Consider the following 23,000-nt stretch of genomic DNA (forward strand, 5'->3'; position numbering starts at 1 on the left):
GTTTTCGCATAAAACATTCTGAGGCATTACTTTTCAGCACACTCTCATACTTAATTTATATTTGCCCGGAAGATACGACCGGAAGACATGTTTAAAATGTTTAGTGGTATACACTGACCTTCCTTGTGAATTAGTCTACCTATCAGTGAAAACTGTGTCAAAATGCCAACAGTATTTTCTTAGATTAGCATTCACCAACAGACAGAAAAATGCAACTGAGGACTTTAGTTTATAATGTGTGTATACGAGGTCTGATCACTTGGTAAGGAAATTTTTTAACTTAGCGGGCTTTATACATCTGATTTTCAATTTTTTTTTACTTTTTGGTACACATGTTCCTGATGTATGTTTGCATTTTCAGTTGTTTTGAATATTTAGTTCATTCTTGACAGTTGAAGAAAAGGGTATACATGTTTTCGAGTGCTTGACGAATTTGTATTTTGAAGAAGGTGGATCATAGACTTCGCGTTATATTTTACTCGAAAAATGGAATAAAGTGCAGCACCGCATTCAAAATGTTAACTGTGGCTTTTGGCAAATCTACTATGAGTAAGACAAGAGTTTGAGTCATATAAAATTTCAAGGAGGGTCAAGAAGAAGTTGAAGATGATAGCTGCCGTGGATGCCATAGCACACCAATTACCGACAACATTGTGGAAGGAGTAAAGATGATGTCCAGGAAAACAGGCAAATCACTATCAGAAGGTTGCTGATGACATCGGTGTATGTTTTGTCTCGTGCCATGCAATTTTTCAGACGAGTTGGGCGTGAAACATGTAGCAGCAAAGTTTGTTCCAAAATTGTTGACTTCCACCCAAAAACGATGTCACAAAGACATCGCTAAGGAATTGCTGAATGAAGTTGACAATGACTCAGAACTTCTAAAGAAGGTTATAACAGTACGGGTATTATGCCGAAACCAAGGCCCAGTTGTCCCAATGGAAACTACCTGAGGAGACGAGACTGAAAAAAATTCGACAATTTCAATCACATGTGAAGACTCTTCTCACTGTTTTCTTTAGTTACAATGGGATAGTGCATCATTAGTTCCTTTGTTATCGTTGTGCAGTCAGTAAGGAATGCTACCTGGAAATTATGCACATTTTTCATGAAGCTATCTGAAGAATGGGAGGCAGCGTGGAGGGTAAAAATCATAGAGGGAGACCAAGAGATGAATACACTAAGCAGATTCAGAAGGATGTAGGCTGCAGTAGGTACTGGGAGATGAAGAAGCTTGCACAGGATAGAGTAGCATGGAAAGCTGCATCAAATCAGTCTCAGGACTGAAGACCACAACAACAGCAACAACAACAACAACATATCTGAAGAGAACTACCATAATTGTGACAAAACTACTTGGGCATCACAATAATATTTCCTCTCACACTTCAGTGTTTGTTCATGATTTTTGTGTGTGTGTGGGGCGGGGGAGGGGTTATGTTACCTAAGCCACAGTTTTCGCCGTTATGGACTCCCGCGAATTCTTTGTATTCCTGACATTGAAATGAACCATGAAAGGACATCATTTTGCCACGATTTTGTGAGATAGAAACAGAATCACCGAAGGAGCTGAACACTGTAATGAAAAGCGAATTCCAGAATTGCTTCCAAGATTTGAAAAAAAGCACTGGCACAAGTGAATTATATCTGAGGGGGATTACTTTGAAAGTATCAAAGATGATGTTGATGAATAAATAAAGATTCTTTGACGAAAACAAAAAATTCCTGTTACTTTTTATCACTTTTTGTAGTTTGGTCAAGATTCACTGTTCGGCAGATGTGCGGAAGCTCTTATTTTTCTGCCAAATAACTCATCCTCTCTAGGTGACCAGCTCATAGCTTCCATCATTACCAGTTGATGTCACTCCAAACAACGATTAAATGTGGAACAGATTAAAATGAATATTTTAAGCACTTATCATTACTTAGCAGTAATAAATTATATGCACAAACCTTCTTCCTGAGTCTGTTGGTGAAAATCATATCAAAATCCCTAAAGAGTAGTTCCTGAGATTAGTCTAAACATACAAACAGAAACTGAGGTAAGGGATATTTATAATATTTATAGATGTTAATATATTAATCTTCATACGAAACAGTCTTCGTGCTATTGTGTGTATGCTTTTAATTTCCTCTCTACTTCTGCCTCTGTCAGTTAGTTTTCTGACCAGATAGCATAATTCATCTGCTACTTTTAGTGTCATTTTCTAGTCAAATTCCCTCCTTCCGAACTGCTTGTTTTAATTAGACTGCATTCCATTACACTTATTTATTTTTCATCTTATAAACTCTTTTAAGAGACAATCCGTTCTGTTCAGCTGATGTTCTAAGTCCATTACTGGCACTGAAAAAATAACATTGTCATTGGCAAACCTCAAAGTTTTTATTTCTTCTCCCTGAACATAAATTAATTTTTCAAATTTCTCCTAGGCTTTCCTTCTAGCTACTCAGTGCACAGACTGAATAACATTGGGGATAGAATACAATGCTGTTGGACTCCCTTCTCCACCACTGCTTCCCTTGCGAGTAGTTTAACTGGTGTACCTGCAGTGCAGTTTTTGTACAAGTTGTATACAGTATAACCTTTTTTTCTCTCATTTTATGCATCCTACCCTCAAGAATTTCAGCCTGCTGCATTTTTATACTGCCTCCTGTCATCTATAAAATTCAATGTCTCGTGTGTAAGCAAATGGTTTATACTAGACATTGTCTTTCTGCTTATTTGATCCTCTGCTATTCATCTTATATCGTTTTCCTTTCCCCTGTTTCAAACTTAATCCTTGCTTTGAAGATCTCAACATCATCTGGTTCTCTCAATTAATCCAGGTCCCATCTCCTTAATGTACTACTTTTTTGTTATTTCTTCAGTTTTAATTTGCAGTTCATAACTAATTTCCTTTCCCCAAATCCACATTCTCCTGCTTTTTTTCCTTCTCTTCCAACAGCCTCCTGTTGTAATTAAATTTTGTCTTCCATTCTGTCAATCTCCTATTCATTCTGCTGGGCTAGTAGGCTATAAACTGTTACTAATGTTGGGTTTGTGCCTTTCTTGGTTATGATATTGCTCTCTCTATAATACCCTATTCAGATCTTTGGACTGGGACTACTCAGGAGGATGTTACCTTAAGGGGCAACAGATCTGTTGTGCTAGAGGTTGGAGCATGAAACGTTAGATCCATTTATTGGATGGGTAGGTTAGAAAATTTGAAAAGGGGAATCAGTAGTTTATAGTAATAATAATAATAATAATAATAATAATAATAATAATAATATAGTATAATTGTATATAGTAAGTAATAGTAAAATGTGAATGTGATGGCAGGAAGAACAGAATTCCCCATGATGCATTAAACTTATACTTGTACAAATTTCTTAAGTTAAAAATAACTTGGGAGATGTTTTGATTCATAAAACTGCCTCTTTTGAAGGACTGATATCGTGTCTTGTGTAGATTCAATCTATTTCATTCACATTAGTTATTGCTGCTCTTACCACTAATTATTATAGATTAACACAATATAGTCTAATGTTGTGTTGTTAACATTGTTTGGTCCATAGCTAACTAAACCAGTGAAATCTGCATCTCCAGAATGTCTCTCAATTGTGAGAGTGTGCAACATTGTTTAATTCATTTGTTTTTTACTGTTTTATAGGTGTAATATTTGCTGTTGCTGTATGTTACAGAGGATTAAGCAAGCACCATGTTCCCATTGTTGAATTTGTTTGATGAATGTAATATCTGTGGTTGTTGACATTATTTACTAGGAACTTCAGTCTAGATCAGCAAACTTCTGCCCCTGATAGCAAAATGAAGGTTCTGTGGTTTTGGATCTTGAGAGTTACTAGGCTTATATGTAAAACAGGATGACATTAAATTATAAGAATGCATAAACTGTTCACATGATGAGAGTGTAAAGGAATCTAAAAGAGATTTAAGAAAACAAGTTGCCATGCATGGGACGTTTGATAGAATTGTGAGAAGAATGCCACATGATAACATTTGAATTCATCCCTACATAATATCAGCAGCCTTGGAAGTAAGGTTGAATGTGTCTGTATTTTGTAATTACTGTATTTTGTGGAAAGCCTCAGTGCATACATTACATATAATACTTTTTTATCTGTCTAGTTTTCATACTTAACTACCTGTACAAAGAGTACAAGATGGATGATGTATTACTTGAATTGCACATTTAATTACAGAGAATGTTCTGATGAACCTTTTCACAGTTATAGAAAGTTACTGTATTATTTGACTACAAGGAAAGAAACGGAGCACATTGCATCTTGAAATTGTTCATTTTGAAGGATTTTGTCATGTGCTGCAATAATATGGATGAATTTCCAAAACTAGCTGGCTTGACTATAATTGAAGAAGTTCATGAAAAACTACAGTTTTCAACTCAATTTGATTTTTCTCTCTTTTTTCAAATTCCAGTATTATACTGTTGTCCGCAATGTTAAAAAAGCACATCAGATCCAAGAGTCTGGAGAATTTCAAGAATTTAATGATGATGTAGAATATATTTTAGATGCTCTGCAGGACAACAACCCAATTGGAACACGGTATGTGACAGATCATAATTAACTTATAGGACATAGTCACAGTTTTATTGAAATTTCTTTCCATTTGCGTCCTTTTTCCTGCAAATTTGTTATTCAGTGTTCATTGCATTGCTGATACAAGATGAACTGCATGTCAGTCATGTTAATTTTGTAAGAGTGTTATGTAATAATTACTACTGCTAGGTGTCACAGAAGGAACATTGCTTACTGATTATTTTAACATGGTAAGTTGTCAGTCACTGCTCAGCTGCCATTGTTTTTTGTGTATTGTATTGGAAGTAAAACTAATAATTTCATCTTTTAAAATTATTAATGAATTGTTTTTCTGTGGCAGGTGCCTTTCAGCCATAACATTAGCTTCAAAGTGCATGGCACCAGCATTTCGAATGCATGTCCGTGCACATGGTACAGTGGCCAAATTCTTCCGTGCACTACATGATGCAACTCGGGATCAGAGTTTGGGGCTTTGTACTGCAACTGTGATGTTTGTGCTGAGCCAGGATCGTCTCAATATGGATCTCGATCGTGACTCTCTTGAGTTGATGCTTGGTCTATTAGAATGTGATGCTTCTCACCACAGTGCTCTTGATGACTGTGGCATGAGCAGTGTTCAACTTGCAAAGAACAAGGAGAAAGTGCGAGAGCTTTGTGCTGCAATACAAAGCCAGGGCCATGCTAAATACCTAGACCTTGATAACATTACGGTTAGTATAAATTTTAATGACTTTTATTAATATTTTTGTTCTTGAATAATCATAAGAAATACAGTAGATTTGAACTTCTTATTGAAAATGACTGTATCAAACATTGCCATGAATTTTGTGGTATTTATTTTGAACTTCTATATTATTTCACAAATAAATATTTCTGTCACTTTTGGTTATCATATTTTTCACTGTTTAGTTGGGTTGACCAAAAATTATTAGCCAGTGGGCCTACGTATAAAATAATTTGTGATGTTTATATAAAATGTCTTGTTTATTCTACAAATGATCCTTGGAACATGAAACTAGCTGAGTTTTTGTGTTTTTGTAGGTGGGCCATCTAGCCATGGAAACATTGCTAAGTTTGACATCCAGACGTGCTGGAGAATGGTTTAAAGAAGAACTGCGGGAACTAGGTGGACTTGAACACATAGTGCGCACAATTTGTGACTGCTGCACACAAATTGATGATTATGTTGTTGAGTGGACTGAAGTGCTCTTGAACAGGCTCAGGAAAGTTGATCGATGCCTTAGGGTTTTGGAAAATGTAAGATCATCTACTATCTCACAGAAATGTAATATTTCATTGTGTTCTAAGGTGTCCTCAATTTAGTGGATAATATGCAGATATTTGTAGATAATGGTTGGTTATACTTTCAATGAATTTGATGGTATGAAAAATTAATTTATTTTTTCTCGTTTCCTTTTTTATTGCTCCTCAGGTTACTCACCAAAATGAAGAAAATCAGTTGTACCTCTTACGCTACAGTGATGGAATTTTGGTTGATACATTAATGAGACTCTATTGCCAGTGTGACTCTGAGATACCATTGTACCCAGTCACAAATGCAGGTGACAAAGAGTCTGCCGGAGCTGTAATCAGAGAAGCATTGCTTGCTACTCTGAAGGTGTTAATAAATCTTTCTCATGACTTCAATGATAAATGTAAGTAATAGATCTATTTTTAATTTTGTTTAAGGTGTATAGTAGTGCTGGTTATGAGGCAGTTTTTCTGGGGTCTGTGGGTTCATGCCATTTCCATCAGAGCCTCAAATTTCTAGTTGATCGGGAACCATAGGAAAATGAAATGGATTGACGGAGTTGTTTTCTGGTCCCTTCAGATGTTGCTGATACAGCTGCAAACAAAAATCTTCAGAAATGTTCACTTGATTGTGGTTCAGAGGGATTAAAATGCAGATAAAAAGAAGTGACCAAATCTACTTCTATTTTTTAGTATAATATACAAATTCATGAAGCGAATTGTGCATGAAACAGCCTTACAACAACAGAAATAATCAATTTTTTATAATATAATGTAATTGGGTAGATAAGAAATCTTCTCACCAAGCGGCGGCAGGAGAAACACATGTAAAAAAGGTTTTACTTACGCAACCTTTGCAGCCAATGGCTCATTCTTCCGGCAGAAGGTGAAGAGAAAAGGAAGAGGGGTGAAGGGAAAGGAGGTTTAGGACAAGGGATAGATTTTGGAAAAGCTGCACAGAACTCTGGGTCAGGAGAGGCTTGCTGGATGGGATTGGGTCTTTCCTTCTCATCCTGTCCGGTAAGTCTCCCCTGACCTGGGATTCTGGGTGACTTTTCCAAACTCTGTCCATTGTCATAAACCTCCACAGTTCCTTTCCCTTCACCCCTCCAACCCTTCTGCTGGAAGAAGGAGCCACTGGTGCCAAAAGCTTGCACATGTGAAACCTTTTTTATGTGCATGTTCTCCTGCTGCCACTTAGTGAGCTGTTTCCTTACCTATCCAATTACATTATAAAACAGTCTTAGTGTTATTACTGGGAGGATATAATTACTACAAAAGTAGCAAAATACATATTTATTCTGACTGAACTTAAAGCAACAATAATATGTCGGTTTTGTTGCGGAGAGAAAAGGAGGGGGGGGGGAGGGGGAGGAATGGCGCAATGAGGGATACTGACTTCTTCAGATTTGTCAGATCTGTTTCCAGAAAGAAAGAAAAAACAGTAAACTGCAACTAAGTACATATTTATGTCCATGTTAAGAAAGGAAGTATTGGTTCTAAACAGTTATAGTTAAAAACAGTTTTAATGTAATTCAAAAACCAGTTTTCGGTCTTCTGCCCCCTTTCCTTTCTTTAAATAAATAAAACATTCTACACTCTATACAATCTTTGTTTTCACATCACCAAAACTTAAAATTTGGTCATTAAAAACTGTAGTGTTTTCAGGAAATGTTGCTCTTTGTGGCATGTAAAGTGTTATGTACATTCAGTGTAAAAGTCCGTTCGCTGTCGTTCGTCAATTAAATGCCTCTTCCATTTGTAATTGTTTCCTATATCAGTACTGGACATGCTCGTTTGGAGTGTACTAGTTGGTAACCTCACATCTGTTGACCAGTATGGCTTCAGTTAAGTGTCCATTTGCTCCTGGCAGCCTCCAACTTGCTCACCCTTGATTTACTTGTCAGTTGATCGCATTTGCTAACCATCTCTATACTGTAGAAATGTTCTTGAGATAGAAAGATTTGTCTTGAAACTTTTTATGTAGAGGCATATCAAAACTTTTTGAAGGCAGAGGTAACCACTGAATGTGTACACAAAACAATGACGTAACTATATGTTTTTTTTTTTCTTTTTTTTTTTTTTTTTTTTTTTTTTTATAGACTAAGTAAAGGCTACTGTGTAAGGGGGAACACTGTGACCATCTTGTAAATGAAATTATTTTGTTGTATCTTCCCAGCCTTTGGTCACACAGATCCTTTCATCATTGCGCCCTCTCACACACCCCTCTTTCCACCCGCCCCCTCTCTCTCCCCCCGCCCCCCTCTCTCTCCCCCGCCCCCCTCTCTCTCCCCCGCCCCCTCTCTCTCCCCCGCCCCCTCTCTCCCCCCCGCCCCCTCTCTCCCCCCCGCCCCCTCTCTCCCCCCCGCCCCCTCTCTCTCCCCCGCCCCCCTCTCTCTCCCCCGCCCCCCTCTCTCTCCCCCGCCCCCCTCTCTCTTCCCCCGCCCCCTCTCTCTTCCCCCACCCCCTCTCTCTCCCCCCACCCCCTCTCTCTGCCCCCGCCCCCTCTCTCTCTGTCCCCGCCCCCTCTCTCTCTGTCCCCGCCCCCCCTCTCTCTGTCCCCGCCCCCCCTCTCTCTGTCCCCGCCCCCCCCTCTCGCTGTCCCCGCTCCCCCTCTCGCTGTCCCCGCCCCCCCCTCTCTCTGTCCCCACCCCCCCCTCTCTCTGTCCCCACCCCCCCCTCTCTCTGTCCCCTCCCCCCCTCTCTATCCCCCGCCCGCCAATTAATCAATGAGAGAAAGTTTCATAAGGAATTTTTTCTCAGATTTAAACATAAAGTTTGTAAACCACTGAAAAGCAAGAGCAAAAAGCCTTAAAGTATTATGTTATGTTACAGCATTTGGCAGCACTTTAATTGGTAGAAGACATGGTGCAATTGATGCAAGCCTACACATAATGCTGCAGTTGCCAAACTATGTACCTGAAGAAAAGAAATTTGAATTGCTTGTTCTGGTGAGTGTTCACAAGGCTTCATATTAAACATCAACAACATAACATATTGATTTCTTTTTGTTCAAATTACATTTTTAAAAGTAATATTTGTTTTGTTAATGAAAAACATACTACAATGAATGCATTACATATAGACTATAAAAATAGCTTTTAAAGCTCAAGATATACAACTTTGGAGATCACCAGTAATGAGACCCAGGTATACTCGTGCACTGGACTTGATGAAAATATCTCGAAATGTGTAGTCGTTTTGTAATTTCTGTGTAACTATGAAGTCAAAGTGTGTATTTCACAACAGTTTCCTGTGAACATAAATCTTATAGGAGTTGGTTGGAGCATAATGAATGTACTTATCCCATGCCACTGCCGAGCGCTAGTCACTCAATCGATGAACTGTCATAACATTGTCCCTAATGAAGTAACATCATATTCTTTTTCACTTTCTTAACCGCTGACTGCAATGTCAAACTCAGGATCATTACAGCCACTCATTTTTGAAAGCATTGCCTAAACAACAATGCAGAATAGAGGCTGAAAGCATGCATTTTGTTGTCAAGTGTCCAAAGCTGCACACAATCACCTCAACCAAAACACAACTGTCACGTTACAAATGTAGGGCCAGACGCTCTCTAGTGGCTGAACATTTAACTATCAGTGCTGAAACAGCTATTAGTCCTTTATTTTTATTTTATTTTTTTGTTTTTTAAAATCTTGTCTTAAATTGCCCAAGTATACTCAGAATTTTTAGTTTATGTCAAAATAAACAAGGTAACTTGGGGTTTTATGTGAAAGGGTAATATTATTGATTTATCTTACTACTATTACAAACGGTTTAATTCTCTACTAGTTTTCTGATATTACATAATTATTTAGGCGTTGTCATAGAATGTTAATTTTAATTTACTGACAAAGTAACATGCTATTTTGTTGCAGTCTCTTCTTTTCCTAACCAATTTGGTGGAACATAATACTGAGAACAGAAAAATTCTTTTTGAAGCAAGAGCCCCTGCTGGACCAGATAATGTTTTTCACTGTAAGTATTAGTTGAATTCTAAGACAACAATCAGAAAGTTTGTAAAAGATGTGATAGTATCTTATATCTTCAAAGTAAATTAGTTATTATTGATTGTAACGAATATTAGAAATTGCTGTTCAGTTACTACAGGCAAAAAATACTGCTCAACTCCTAACATGGAATGTAACTGTTTGCGTCCTCCAGCTCCCTGTGTTTTTGAATGTCTGAAGTTTTTCTTGTACCATGAGTAATTTTGGACAACGTTCTGTTCATTGGAAAAAAGAGCAAAAGTTGCAGGGCAAGTAAGAGAGACACTTGGGAATAAACACTACTGTCTGCAAAATTTGAGGGTTGCAGTTTGAGTTTTGATATTGACACACAGATTTGATCCTTCAGGGAGTTCCCTTTCCAAATATTCTGGGACATTTCATGTCATTCTCTATTTGGTCACCTAGCCTGAAAAGTGTCTGGTAGGTAATGAGTTATCTTATGTGGGTGTCTCTCTCACCCCCCCTCCCCCCAAATACACATGCAAATAAACGTTATTTGTGTCTGCGTATTCTGTTAGCCTAGAACATTTTGTATAATGAAAGAAAATTTGCAATTGATAAAAAGCCACGTTCTACAAGAAACAAAAAGACAAAGAACATCATGTTAAACTATCTAGATGCTGCACATTTGAATATAAATGGAAACTCATTGAAATCCGCCTTTCAAAGTTACTTTCTTCAGTAAAAGGTTTGGGTGTATGTGGGAACGGTCATTCTGCTTTGACTAACACTGTTGGTGGTGTTGTGGTGCTTATAAATATGCTTCACCAAGTTCTATATGCAGTTGCTTTGGTATGACTTAAGACAACAGAGCCACACTTATTTCTAGTTCTGATTATTTGTGCCTGACTGAAGGCACAGGGCCACTCATTAACTGAACATTACATTCTTCCTGGGATCTGTATGTGTGCACGCAAGTATGACACCATAAAGCATCACTTTGGCTTACCAAGCTCTGTCAAAATTCATTTACAACCACCAATACATTCTATCAAAAGTTAATGCTGACTGAGATTTCTGATGCTGTTACCCGATGTTTATAATCTGTATGCGATTACCAATGTATATTTCATATGGTTCTCAAATGAAACATTAAATTTGGATTATGTACATGCAGTGATATGACCTGTTGCTTCTCCTCGGCATACTTTTTGTAGCACTGACTTATATTTTTCTGTTTTATAATAAAGTGCACACTGTGTAACAAATAGATACAATATTTGAAAACACAAATTTAAAAGTGATTTATATTTCTTTAAGTGCAAAGAGATGATGATATGCCCAAAAACCCTACAGCTATGTAAACGACACAACCAACCTACTTCTCCCCCCACCCCCTCACCTCTCTGTTTCTTTCATAAAATGTCATAACTACTTGTTCTTTTTCTTTCCTCTTCGTTTCATCAATTATTTCAGGACATTTTATCCTTTCCTCTCCTGTTTTTAACTGTATTGTGATTAGTAGTTTGGGTTTTTTGTCGCTAGAAATATTCTAATTAATCTTCTTCTGTCCTACTTTCTTTACATCATTTTCTTAAAAGCATGTCACTATTTTTTTTGATGTTTTGTTCCCATCCTTTGCTCTTTGGCCCTGTAGTTTACACATGCAGAACTATGCATTTTTCTGCCCATCTGCACCTACTGTTTCTAACAAAAGCTCTTTGCTGTCTTCCTTGTTTCATTTGAAATAAGAATGATTGTGTCTGCAGATTCAAGATAATCACTGTTCTGTGATATATCTCTTCTCTACCATTCCCAACCGCCATGCCAGTGCATGACTTTATGCTGTAACATACTGCCCCCCCCCCCCCCCCCCCCCCCGTCCCCCGTCCCCCGTCCCCCTCTCTTTCAAAGATATCGGCCGAGGTTGTATATAGACCTTGACAGTGGGGAGCGGGGACCTCGGACATCCGGTCATACTGCACCATCTGGCCTTCGCTCTGGTGGAAACATCCCCAGATAATAACCAGAAGGCTAGGCGTCCACATCCTGAGGTCCATAAGAAGATTTAGAAGGCGTTGGCGGCTGCAGTGTGGGCGTGTCCAGCTCCCTCAGTAGGACAAGAGGAGGCAAAGGCTCCGTCTCCATGGGGTTGTCCCGTGGAGTCGTGATGACACCCTCTGGTGGCTGGTGTGGCTGCTCTGTCCTCGGGATCCGTGAATCTGGGGGAAGAAATACAGAAGGATCATCGTGCACATGTCAGTGTCATAATGTTGACCCTGCAATCCGTCTAGACATGAAATGCTACACATACATGCACCAAGTCGACGAAGGATCTCGTCTCACACCCACTGTCTGCTGCTGCTAAAAACCTTGAAAAACAATATCATGCAGTGCAAAGCAATACTTGCGGCATTCCTTCGGCACCGGATGCTGAGGAGAGCAGAGCAGTCTCCGATGACGGCGGCCATGAAGTAATTCCGCTGGCGATGGTCCATCTCATGGATGTGAACAATAGGTGGTGAGAAACAGGTGCAGTTCTTGATCCCTGGTGTGTGTGGTGTGAAGTTTGTCCTTCTCTGCTCTACTTTGCAATTTGACTGTGAATGGAACAGTGCACTAGTTAGATGCTGTAAGCCATTACATTCACAGAATGCTTCAAATTTATTTGGCGTGAACTGTGGTCCATTGTCCAACACTATGACTTCAGGCAAACCTTCAAGGCAAAATATAGAGAACAGTACTTGGACTGTACTATGTGACATTGTTGAGTTCATTGGCATAGCAAAAGGAAACTTGCTATAAGAGTCTACCACAATCATCTAACAAATGTTCCAAATAGGTCCCGCAAAGTGTACGTGCACATGTTGCCACGGTGATTGCGACTAAGGCCAAGGAGAGAATTTTTATGGTGGAGCAGATGATTTTCCGCACATTCATGACACTGTGACAACCCGCTAACTGTTTGGTACGAACAGTCCCCCAGTGTCCTTGGTGAAGTAACTGCAACACTTTCTTTTTGCAAAGCTTTGGGGATTAACACACGTGACTGTACACTGTCATTTTGAACAAGAACCGCACCTTTCTGTATAGCAAGGCCATGCCAACATGCAAAGTATCAGTGAATTAAAGAGTTCTTTATGCTATGCAATGAGCGAGGCCAAAATGTGCAAATGTACGGTAGCAAAAAATTCAAATCTGAATCAGCTTCCATGGCCGTGCAATTTTCCTGTAGTTCAGAGGAAAGGACTGAAGCAATTCAGAATTGTGAGCATCGATGTGACAACAGGATGCAGCAGATGCATCAAAGTCTGAATCAGGGCCAGTCGGAAGATGTGGAAGTACATGCGAATTACCATGTTGAGCTGTTGGACGATACACAAACTTGTACTGGTATTGAGACTACAAAGCCCCTCTTTGCAATTTTTGGGCAGTTCGTACAGGAACAGGCTTCATTGGATGAAACAAGGACTGCAATGGCTTGTGATCCATTACTAAGAAGAAATTTCTGCTGTGGAAATAACGATAGAATTTGGTGACATCATAGGCAATAGCGAACGCCTCTTTCTCTACTTGTGAATTGTTACACTGAGCTTTAGACAACACTTTTGATGCAAAAGCAATAGGCATGTCTTTATCACCAAATCTGAGCGAAAGCACTGCACTGATTCCATAAGATGAAGCGTCAATTTGCAACACATCTGGTTTTTCAGGACCAAAGTGAAACAAGTGTCAATCACAGAGCAATGCATCTTTAAATTTTTGAAACGTTTCTTGGCACTCATCTAAGGGGGCTTTCTTGTGACACATGTGATGCAATGAACCTGCAATTTGTGCAGCATTCGGTATGAACCGAATATAATAGTTCATTTTCCCTTAAGCTGACTGCAATTCTGTGACATTGCAAGGAACTACCAGGTCATGTATGGCTAACAAATGTGACTGAAGAGGATGTACATCTTGACTGTTTATGACGTGACCAACATACTGCAATTCAAGTTTTAAAAAATCTGCACTGGAGCCCTGCATCAGATAATGCATGAAAAAATGCATGCAAATTTGCAATGTGTTCTTGAGCTGTATGACCTGCTACGAAAATATCGTCCAAATAGTTTGAACAGTTTGGTGCTTGGGCAGTCAGCTGTTCCAAAGACCATTAGAAAATGGCAAGTGCAGAAGCACTGCCAAAAGGCAAATGCAAATATTTAAACAAGCTCAAATGAGTGTTCGCAACACACACAGTTTGAGATTCTTCACCTAGTGGTATTTGAAGATATTCGTCGTGCAAATCAATTTTTGAAAAGTAGATACCAGCACTTAACCTGTCCACGAGATCCTCTGGGCGTGACAATGGATAAGTATCAATCACAGTTTGCGGATTGGCTGTAGACTTAAAGTCAACACAGAGGCAAATGTGACCTGAGAGTTTGGGGAGCAAAACCAGTGGACTTGCCCATTGACTAGCTTTAATGGGCGCAGTAACTTCGCTATCTTGCAATTCCTTAAGTTCAGCAGCCACTTTATCCCATTATGCAATGGGAACAGTTATGGCCCAGCAAAATTGCAACTGAGCATTGTCTTGCATAGTAATATGTGCAACAAAATTGTTAGCCTTGCCTAAACCTTCAGAAAACAGTTGAGGGAATTCTTTCAGCAAGCTAGCTACACTGTCTTTAGCATTGAATGCAGTCACTGAGAACACATAATCCTGAATTGAATTTGAAAGCTAAACAAATCAAATGAATCAAGGCCAAATATGTTCTCACAGTCGCGTGATTGTAACACAGTGAAAGTCACAGTTCGTGTTTGCAAAGGACACATGGCAGGAAAATACGTTTTCTGAGAATGGGAATGTCTTGTCCATTATGAGTCTACTGGTGTGTGCCAGTTTTAGACAGGCGTGGGGAGCCTAACACTTCATACGTGTTAAGATTCAGTGTTGCAACAGACACACCCATGTCCAACTTAAATTTCACACATTTTCCCCTAAGATGCAAATAAACAAAAAGTTTGTTGGACTGGCGTAGCACTGAAAAAACTGTTTGGTTACTAGTTTTGCTAATTCCTGCAGCAGGTTTTGAATACACTACCTTGATTACATGAGCCTGTGACAAGATTTTTGTGATGGGGAGAATTCTTATGTTCTGTTGCAAACATACAGATTGTACGTGACCTTTCCTTCCACAAGCGTAACACTGTGCTTGCCTTGACTGGCAATTCTGGCATTTGTGCCGGGAATAGCACTGAGGGCAGGACTTAATTCTATTCACCGATGTATCTGCCTGTTGAGAGAACAATTCATTTGGCTTGGTGCTGTTGCTGCCTTCTGAGCCGGTCATGAGCAAGGGATGACTCAATGTGACAAATTGGTGGCTGCTCAGATTTATCAGTCGCTACGGCACCTGAATCGTACCAATCGAGAATTTGCACTATGTGATGAAATGATGGATCTGACTGCTTCAAAATCTGTTCTCTAAGGTTGATATCAGTTACATTGTGCAAGATCGCATAACGCATAATAACATCTGAATATAAAGCACCATAAGCGCATTTGAATTTGCATTTCCTTGTCATACTCTGAATATCTGTTACACACACAGGATAAGTTTGTTCTGACCTTTTGTTGCAACGAAACAATTGGTACCTAGCTGCCACCACATTCACTTGTTGGTCATCGTAGTCAGTTAGAGAAATTACAACCTGATCATAGGAAAGTTCATAGGAGTGGCGGTAGGGAACAATTTTTTAATGAGATGAAAGGGCACTCCCCACTGTCAGCAAAAAGTAATGTAGTTTCACAGTACCTGACACTTTGTGAATCAATGATGTGGGCTTCATACTGTTGCAACCACTCAAGCCATTTCTCTTTGTTTTCACTAAACTGGCGAAAAGGCCGTATGGCACTCGGAGATACAGTTGTTGCATGTTGCGCTGCGTTAGTTACTTGGTTGGCAAGTAACTTCAGTAACGTGTTTGGAGGGGTTGCAATCTGTTGCGTCTGAAACTGAAACGTCTGTTTTAGCTTTGTTGCACCTATTGCTTGCAGCTGAGGCGCCTGAGCCCTGGGGTAGGGGGGATTGCTCATTTTGGAATAGCCAATGCAAGAAACAGGAAGTGCAAGCAGTAAAAATAAGCACACAAGTAAAGAAAATTTCTGCATCACCCAGCTGAAAATACTGAATAGAGAAAACACTATAAGAGACACTGTTAAAACATGTAAACACATCCCTTCAAAGAAAAGACTAGCACAATTAAGGCCCCAGCAAAACAAAAAAGCCCACGACAAATAACAGTCACAATCTATGGCAGTATGGCTCTGTTAAGAGGTTGTCACTATGCTATTTGTTCACCTCGTTGCCATTGTTGTGTCTAGGTATCCTGCATACTCGTTTCACTAGGCAAACAATCAAACAACTTGTATTAATGTGTTTTATTACAAAAAACTTAACTTTGATATGTGTCGCAGGCAAAGGGTGACATGCAAAATAATCAGTCATCTTTAGAATAGACAAACACAAGTCTGTGCCACATAGAGATTCCTAACAAAGTGGCTAACAGTGAAGCTGCTATCAAAGTGTGCTACCACCAGTCGTGCACGGCACTTATGTCCTCTTCATACAGGGGCCGCTACTGTTGTGTTTTCATCCTAGAGGGGGGCCGGTCATTGTGCGATTGGCTGACTTATTCTCACAGCCGTCTCTTCCCTATCATTCCCGACTGGCTTGCCAGCACTCGACTTTATGCCATAACAGTCAGCATTTGATCACCAGCGATGTTGGAAGAAATGTCATGGTTAATGTTTACCTGAGTGAGTGAGTGGGCTGAACTTATGATGCACAAAACATCACATAACCACACTGCATATTACATGGGCCCTTTAGTGCACCAACACCTAATTTCAGTTGCAAAGAGGCAGAATTGCAGCTTGTTGGCTGCTCTACTTGAATTCTGTCAGCTACAGCCCAGTGTCTGTGTTGTTTGGTCCTTTGAAGATGTGAAGCTTTATGTGCTGCTGTGAGCAATGGCCATTTGTAAAAAATCATCATAAAAAGTTGACAGATAGAGCAAGGAAAATCTGTGAACCAGAACTGCTTGATGCAGAATTAAAACATCACACTAGTGCATTGCTCAAGAATGGTCATTTTTTACCAAGGGAAAAAGAGCACTAAGACCGCATAGAAATCGTAGCAATGCTCAAGTGCCAGTGAAATCGAAAATTTTCCTGTGTTTGACTAAGGAAATTACTGACCGGATAGGTAAAATCGTGAAAAACTGTGATATTGCGGTAATCTAAAAAAACACCCAGAAGATCCTAGATCACATAATATCGGTCAAGGATGCTCGCCAACCGCATGGAAAAGCAAGAATTTATAGGATACCATGTAGTTGTGGATACCTGCGTGCTGCTGGCTGCTCCTGTACTGTGCCTGTTTCCATGGAACCCGCTCACTGAATGGCTGCTGTCATACTGTGGCCATGAAACTCAAGCGCTGATTGGCTGTAGCATCACTGCTCTGTAAACCTCTGTGTTCACACTTCACTGTCAAATTTCGTGAGTTCTAATTTATTGTGCCCACATATAATACCACATTTGACCACGTTCCCAGCTTTCTTTATTCGTTGACCTCCTTCGGTGTCAACTTACTGTGTTGCTACACTGGCTGAAAAATGGGGTGTGGAAGAAAAACGCTTACTGCTTTAAATGATGTAGCTGACAGATTTGCAGTTGTGTTTCACAGTCTTTAACTTTCACCGTTACAACCCCTCAATAATACACAGTTATATATGGCTGGTGCGCTATTGTTTAAACTTTCCATAAGCCTCATTAATAGTTTTAAGGCGAAAATCGACATACTGCTACAATAGTTTACTGTTGAAGATCTATGAGCAATAAAAATATAACCACATAATTCACAGTTCTTTTGGAATAATCAGGTACATATGGAACAGACACTGTCATTAGTTTTACTCACAGCCTAAATGTGTTACACTTATTTCACAGTGAAGTTGAAGTAATGTTGTTGTTCTAACCACCACATGTTTCTCGTCTGAAATTCTGCCGTGGACTGACTGTCTCATGACCAAAAATTGGGCCCTTATATGTCCTCACAATAATAGGGGCCGAAACTACACATTGTTCAAAGTTTAATTTACAGAAATTACAATTAAAACTTAACTTTTAAATTAACTGAATACATTGAAAAATTGGTTCTTTTTAACAGTTTCTTCTACTACAAAGGTTTAGCCGAATTATTTGTTTAAATCATGAAATTAACAAATATAGTTACACAAATAATATTTTTGACAAAACTGTTAATTACTTTGGAATTAAGGGCTGGCTTTGCTAACATGTTTTTGAAGAGAGCCAAATAGATACTTTAAGATTATTAGCATTTCGTCTTCCAAATGTTAATAATTAGTACAGATTTATATTTGTTTATAAGTCAGCAATAGAATTTAAGTTGTGAAAAAAACTGAGGGCCAATCTTTCTCTTGTATGAAAATGCAGGATTCATTCATGTTAATGGTAAATAATTCAAAAATGAAAAAATGAATTTAAGGAGGCAGATGGCAAAACAAGAGAGGAAATAAAAATATCTCAGCTTGCTTCATCACAGTGCCTCTCCTGCACCAAGTCAGCCTGTTTGACGTCTTACCCCCCTTAATGTGAAATCCATTTGACCATGGCACAACAGCTGGGCCATTTTATTAACTGCAGTGGCCATTTGCGATGTACCTCACTTCGGATGTTCAAGGTATGCAGTTGTCTTTGCAGTGTTTCCTCACAAACTTGTTGAGATGGACTTGCATCCAGTGGTAGCAGCAATTCCCGTCGCGGTAAAAAACAGATGTGATTGTCAAAGTGTGACATGTCTCTGATCATGCCAGTTAAGATATGTTTTTGACCACTATGTTACACGGCTGCAATCGCTATGCCATTCCTTGTAGACAAGTTGGACATTCCACATTGTACACTTATAAGTCAGGCAGCTGCATTCACAGTGTGGTCATTGGCCCATCCAAACATAATAGCTTGTTTCTGACATTCTGTCACATGTCCACATTGATCCATCTTACTGCACTGATTCCATACCAATGAATGGCTCATATGCCATGATTTACACCAGCAGTGGAGGGTCACCTGGTACCACTTCTATACTGCTCCACAGTGACCACTGTCTTTGAAGGAGAGTGGGGGGGGGGGGGGGGGGGGAGGAGACGAATATTTCATGTGGTTAACTTATCGTCATTGGGGTGCAAATTAGCAAGTGTGATACTGAATATTGTTATCAGTGACTTAGAGACTAAATTTTTAATGAAAAAAACACAAATAACAAACCAATGAGGAGAAAACTGATATGTATTACATAACAAAATTTAAGAAGTATAAAACCTAAAATTATCTTTCAGTACTTAATGTCTTAAGGTAAAATAAGCCTTTCTCTGTGTGCTAATGTGGTGTACAACTTCCAGATAACACCAAAAGTGCCGTGGAAGCACTAGTAACATTCTTCTACCAGCAAGAACAACAAGCACGTGTTGAAGAGGGTAAGACTGATGCCATTTTGGATGGAAAGAAAGATGCTGAAGTCCAGGATGAAGCTGCACAGGCACCCAAAACACAAGAAGAGTTTATTGAAGAAACTGTAGCAAAATGTAAGTAACATTTTTGTTTTGCAATAATTATTTTTGTGATAAATGTGAAGCATTTCAGATTTTGTTATATTAAACAATGAAAAGTCCAGGATGATATAGTGATAGTATTATAAAAAGGATAGGTTGCTACTCACCATATAATGGAGATGTTGGGTCACAGATAGGTACAACAAAGAATGTTAAACAAGTAGGCTTTCAGCCATTAGGCCTTCTTTGAATTAGACAAAACACACACACACACACACACACACACACACACACACACACACACACACACACACACACACACACACATGCAAACACAGCTCTCACACACATGATCACTGTCTCTAGCTGTCGAGGTGGTCACACACTCCTTGCAAAATTTAACTCATGCGCACATGACCACTGTCTTTGAGAGAATGGTTGTGTGTGTGTGGGGGGGGGGGGGGGGTGTTTAATACGAAAGAAGGTCTTTTGGCCGAAGCTTTCTTGTTTTATAGTCTTTTTTGTTGTGCCTACCTGCATCCCGACCTCTCTGCTATATGCTGAATAACAATCTATCCTTTTCATATGATTTTGTTATCTGTTGTGTATTTGCATCTGTATTGTTGGTGCATATTGGATACATTATTTTTATAACATGGCTTGGTTATATGTAATGTTGGAAAGCCAAAGATTCAGGATTCACCTCTATCTACCTTTGTTAAATGTATAATTTTGTTTTACTAAACTGTACCTTGAAGTTGATCATTGATTTGGAATTTTAAGGAGAAAAGATGTAAATTTGCTTCATTTTCATCATCTTCATCATCAATCTTTTGACTGTTTGACAGCTTTCGATCTTCACCTATTAGAAACTAATTTCTTCATTTTTCCATAAAGACTCTTGTATTATGTATAGCTTTTAAAAATGCCATTCACAGTCTCCCTTGGGATATCTTCCCTTGCAATGTTCCTTCTAGAACATTTGCAAGGAACTGGTTGTGTCATATTGTGAGACAAATCTTCATGTGCTTGTGTCATCTTTGTTTTGTTGTTCTTCTAAATGGCCTTTCTTCACCAGTTCTTGTGGGTGGTTTTATCTATCCATTCTATCTTTTACAGGTCTTCAGCAAATTACTTCAAATGCTTAGAGAGATTTCATTTCATTTTTGCAGTTGTAACTTGTAAGATTCTTTGGAGATTTCTTTTATCGGGAGCTGTCACACCCATGTCATCCATAAACCTTAGCGTTGGTATTCTTTCTTCTCCATTTATTCTGATACCTCTAAAGTATTATTTGCATTCATTTACTGCATGTTCTATGTACAAGGGGAATCCCAAAAGTAAGGTCTCCTTTTTTTTTTAATAAGTACAGAACTCTGTTTGTGTGGTGGTTGGTCACACTGTTACGAAGAGTGCTTCACGCATTGTGTGTAAACATGCGCACTCCGCACTGAGGTGCTCGGTCTTGGCTTGGCAGCTGTTAAGAATGGAGTTCTCATTGGATGTTACCAACAAGTGCGAATTACGCGCAGTTACTCACTTTTTGAACACAAAGGGCACTGCGCCGATTGAAATCCATCGCCAATTGACGGAAATGTATGGTGAGTCATGCATGAATGTCAAAAATGTTCGTAAGTGGTGTAGAGTGTTTGCAGCTGGTCGGACTGAAATTCACAGCGAACAAAGGAGCGGGAGACTGTCAATTTCTGAGGCAACAGTGTTGAAGGTTGACCAAAGCATGCATGAAGATCAGGATCACCCTGGATGATCTCTGCATGTTGGTTCCTGAAGTTTCCCAAAGTGCACTCTCAGAATTTTAATGGAAACATTAAACTACCGGAAGGTGTGCGCAAGATGGGTGCCACGCATGCTGACTGAGGACCACATGTGGCAACGAGTTGATGTTTCCCGCACATTTCTTCACTGCCTTTCAGCCAAACAGGACAACTTTCTGTACTCATTTGCATGGGTGACGAAATCTGGCCATACCACTTTACATCTCAGATCAAGCAAGAATCACACCAGTGGCGGCATCCTTCTTCGCCAAAGCCGTGGAAATTCAAACAAACACAGTCTGCCGCTAAAGTCATGACAACTGTTTTCTGGGATCGAAAAGGGGTATTGTTGGTCGACTTTATGCCTGCTGGGACCACAGTTAATGCTAACAGGTACTGTGAGACTCTGAAAAAACTCAAACAGGCAATTCAGAATTGGAGAAGAGGAATGTTGAGCAAGGGCATACACAGTCTCCATGACAACGCTCGCCCACACATTGCTTGGCAAACTGTTGCTCTCATGCAACAATTTCAGTGGAACATAATCACCCTCCCAACCACCCACCCAACCACCCACCCACCCACCCACCCTGTAGTCCTGACTTGGACCCAGTGGCTATCACCTGTTCCCTAGGTTAAAAGAACATTTGGCCAGAAAGCGATTCAGTTCCGACAACGAGATGAAAGAAGAGGTTCATAACTTTCTGAACAGCATGGCAGGGAGCTCGTATGACTTGGACATAACAAAAACTTCCACAGCGTCTACAAAAATGCATCAACAGAAATGGTGATTTTGGCGAAAAATAGCTAAATGTTCAAGCTATAAACTGATGTAAACTATTATAGAACTAAATAGGTCTATGTACTTATAAAAAAATAGGAGACCTTACTTTTGGGATTAACCTTGTATGTTGAATAGAGGTCTAATGCTTTTTAAGAATTCTGGCTTCTTTTTTGTATTTATTGTCTTTACAACTGTTGTTTGTTCTTGGTATAGTTATTTATTATTCTGTGTCTGCAGTCTAGTTTAATCATTTCTAGAATTACCATTAGTTTTTTCTAGGTGACAGTGCCAAATGTTTTCCTGAGGTTTATGTAAGCTATGTAATTTTTTCTATTGACCCTAAAGCTTTCTTCAGCTGTACTGCAAAAAGGTGTAGGATAGCTTCTCCTGTGCATCTGCTTTCTCAGGACCTAAATTGGCTTGAGTTTTTTTCGTAATGTTTCTGTGTATTATTCTTTTTAATATTTTTGATGTGTGAGTTAGTATGCTAAAACTCGTGATCTTCACATGTGACTGCTTTTTTGTTCTTTGAAATCATTATCATGATACTTTTCTGAAAGGCTTCTCGGATAATGCCAGTTTTAGGTATATTATTGATGAAGACAGGTATCACATGCTTAATTTCTGGTTTTAATGCTTTTATGTATCTCACCTGGAGGTTATCAATACCACTAGCCTTCTTTTCAACTCTTCAATATATTCTTTCCATCTGTTTGCTACATCCTCAGTTTCTATAAGAATCCTTCTCCCCTTGGAGCATGTTAAATTACTGCATTGTTTTCTTTTTCCAGAATGATTTCTTACCTGATTGTGATCCTTTTCTGTGTTACCTTTTCGTAATTTTCATTTCTTTTGCCAGATGTGGCTTTCAGCCATTCTTCTTTAGCTCTTTTTTGCTTGATTAAGTTTCTTTGTCTATTGTATTGTGATTCATTTTCCCCTTGCTTTTTCTTCTTTGTTCAATTAATGCAGTCATGTGAGCATTTAGCCTCGGTTTACTGGGCTACTTTTGAGAGAGACCAATTGTGTCCTTTGCTGCTGTTTTTGGTG

The 23,000-nt window shown here is 39.2% G+C and overlaps 1 protein-coding gene across 1 annotated transcript in view; it reads left to right on the plus strand.

The window, feature by feature from the left end:
- Positions 1-23,000, plus strand: part of LOC126267958 (protein wings apart-like) — an 85,717-nt gene that overhangs the window by 39,755 nt on the left and 22,962 nt on the right. Inside the window, exons 4-10 of the mRNA XM_049973292.1 lie at positions 4,439-4,566; positions 4,901-5,270; positions 5,602-5,817; positions 5,993-6,215; positions 8,647-8,762; positions 9,696-9,795; positions 19,242-19,424. Coding sequence (XP_049829249.1) covers positions 4,439-4,566; positions 4,901-5,270; positions 5,602-5,817; positions 5,993-6,215; positions 8,647-8,762; positions 9,696-9,795; positions 19,242-19,424 — 1,336 coding nt within the window. The remainder of the gene's footprint in view (positions 1-4,438; positions 4,567-4,900; positions 5,271-5,601; positions 5,818-5,992; positions 6,216-8,646; positions 8,763-9,695; positions 9,796-19,241; positions 19,425-23,000) is intronic.

This window comes from Schistocerca gregaria, chromosome 1 (genome assembly GCF_023897955.1).
Source record: "Schistocerca gregaria isolate iqSchGreg1 chromosome 1, iqSchGreg1.2, whole genome shotgun sequence".
NCBI classification, from domain to species: domain Eukaryota; kingdom Metazoa; phylum Arthropoda; class Insecta; order Orthoptera; family Acrididae; genus Schistocerca; species Schistocerca gregaria.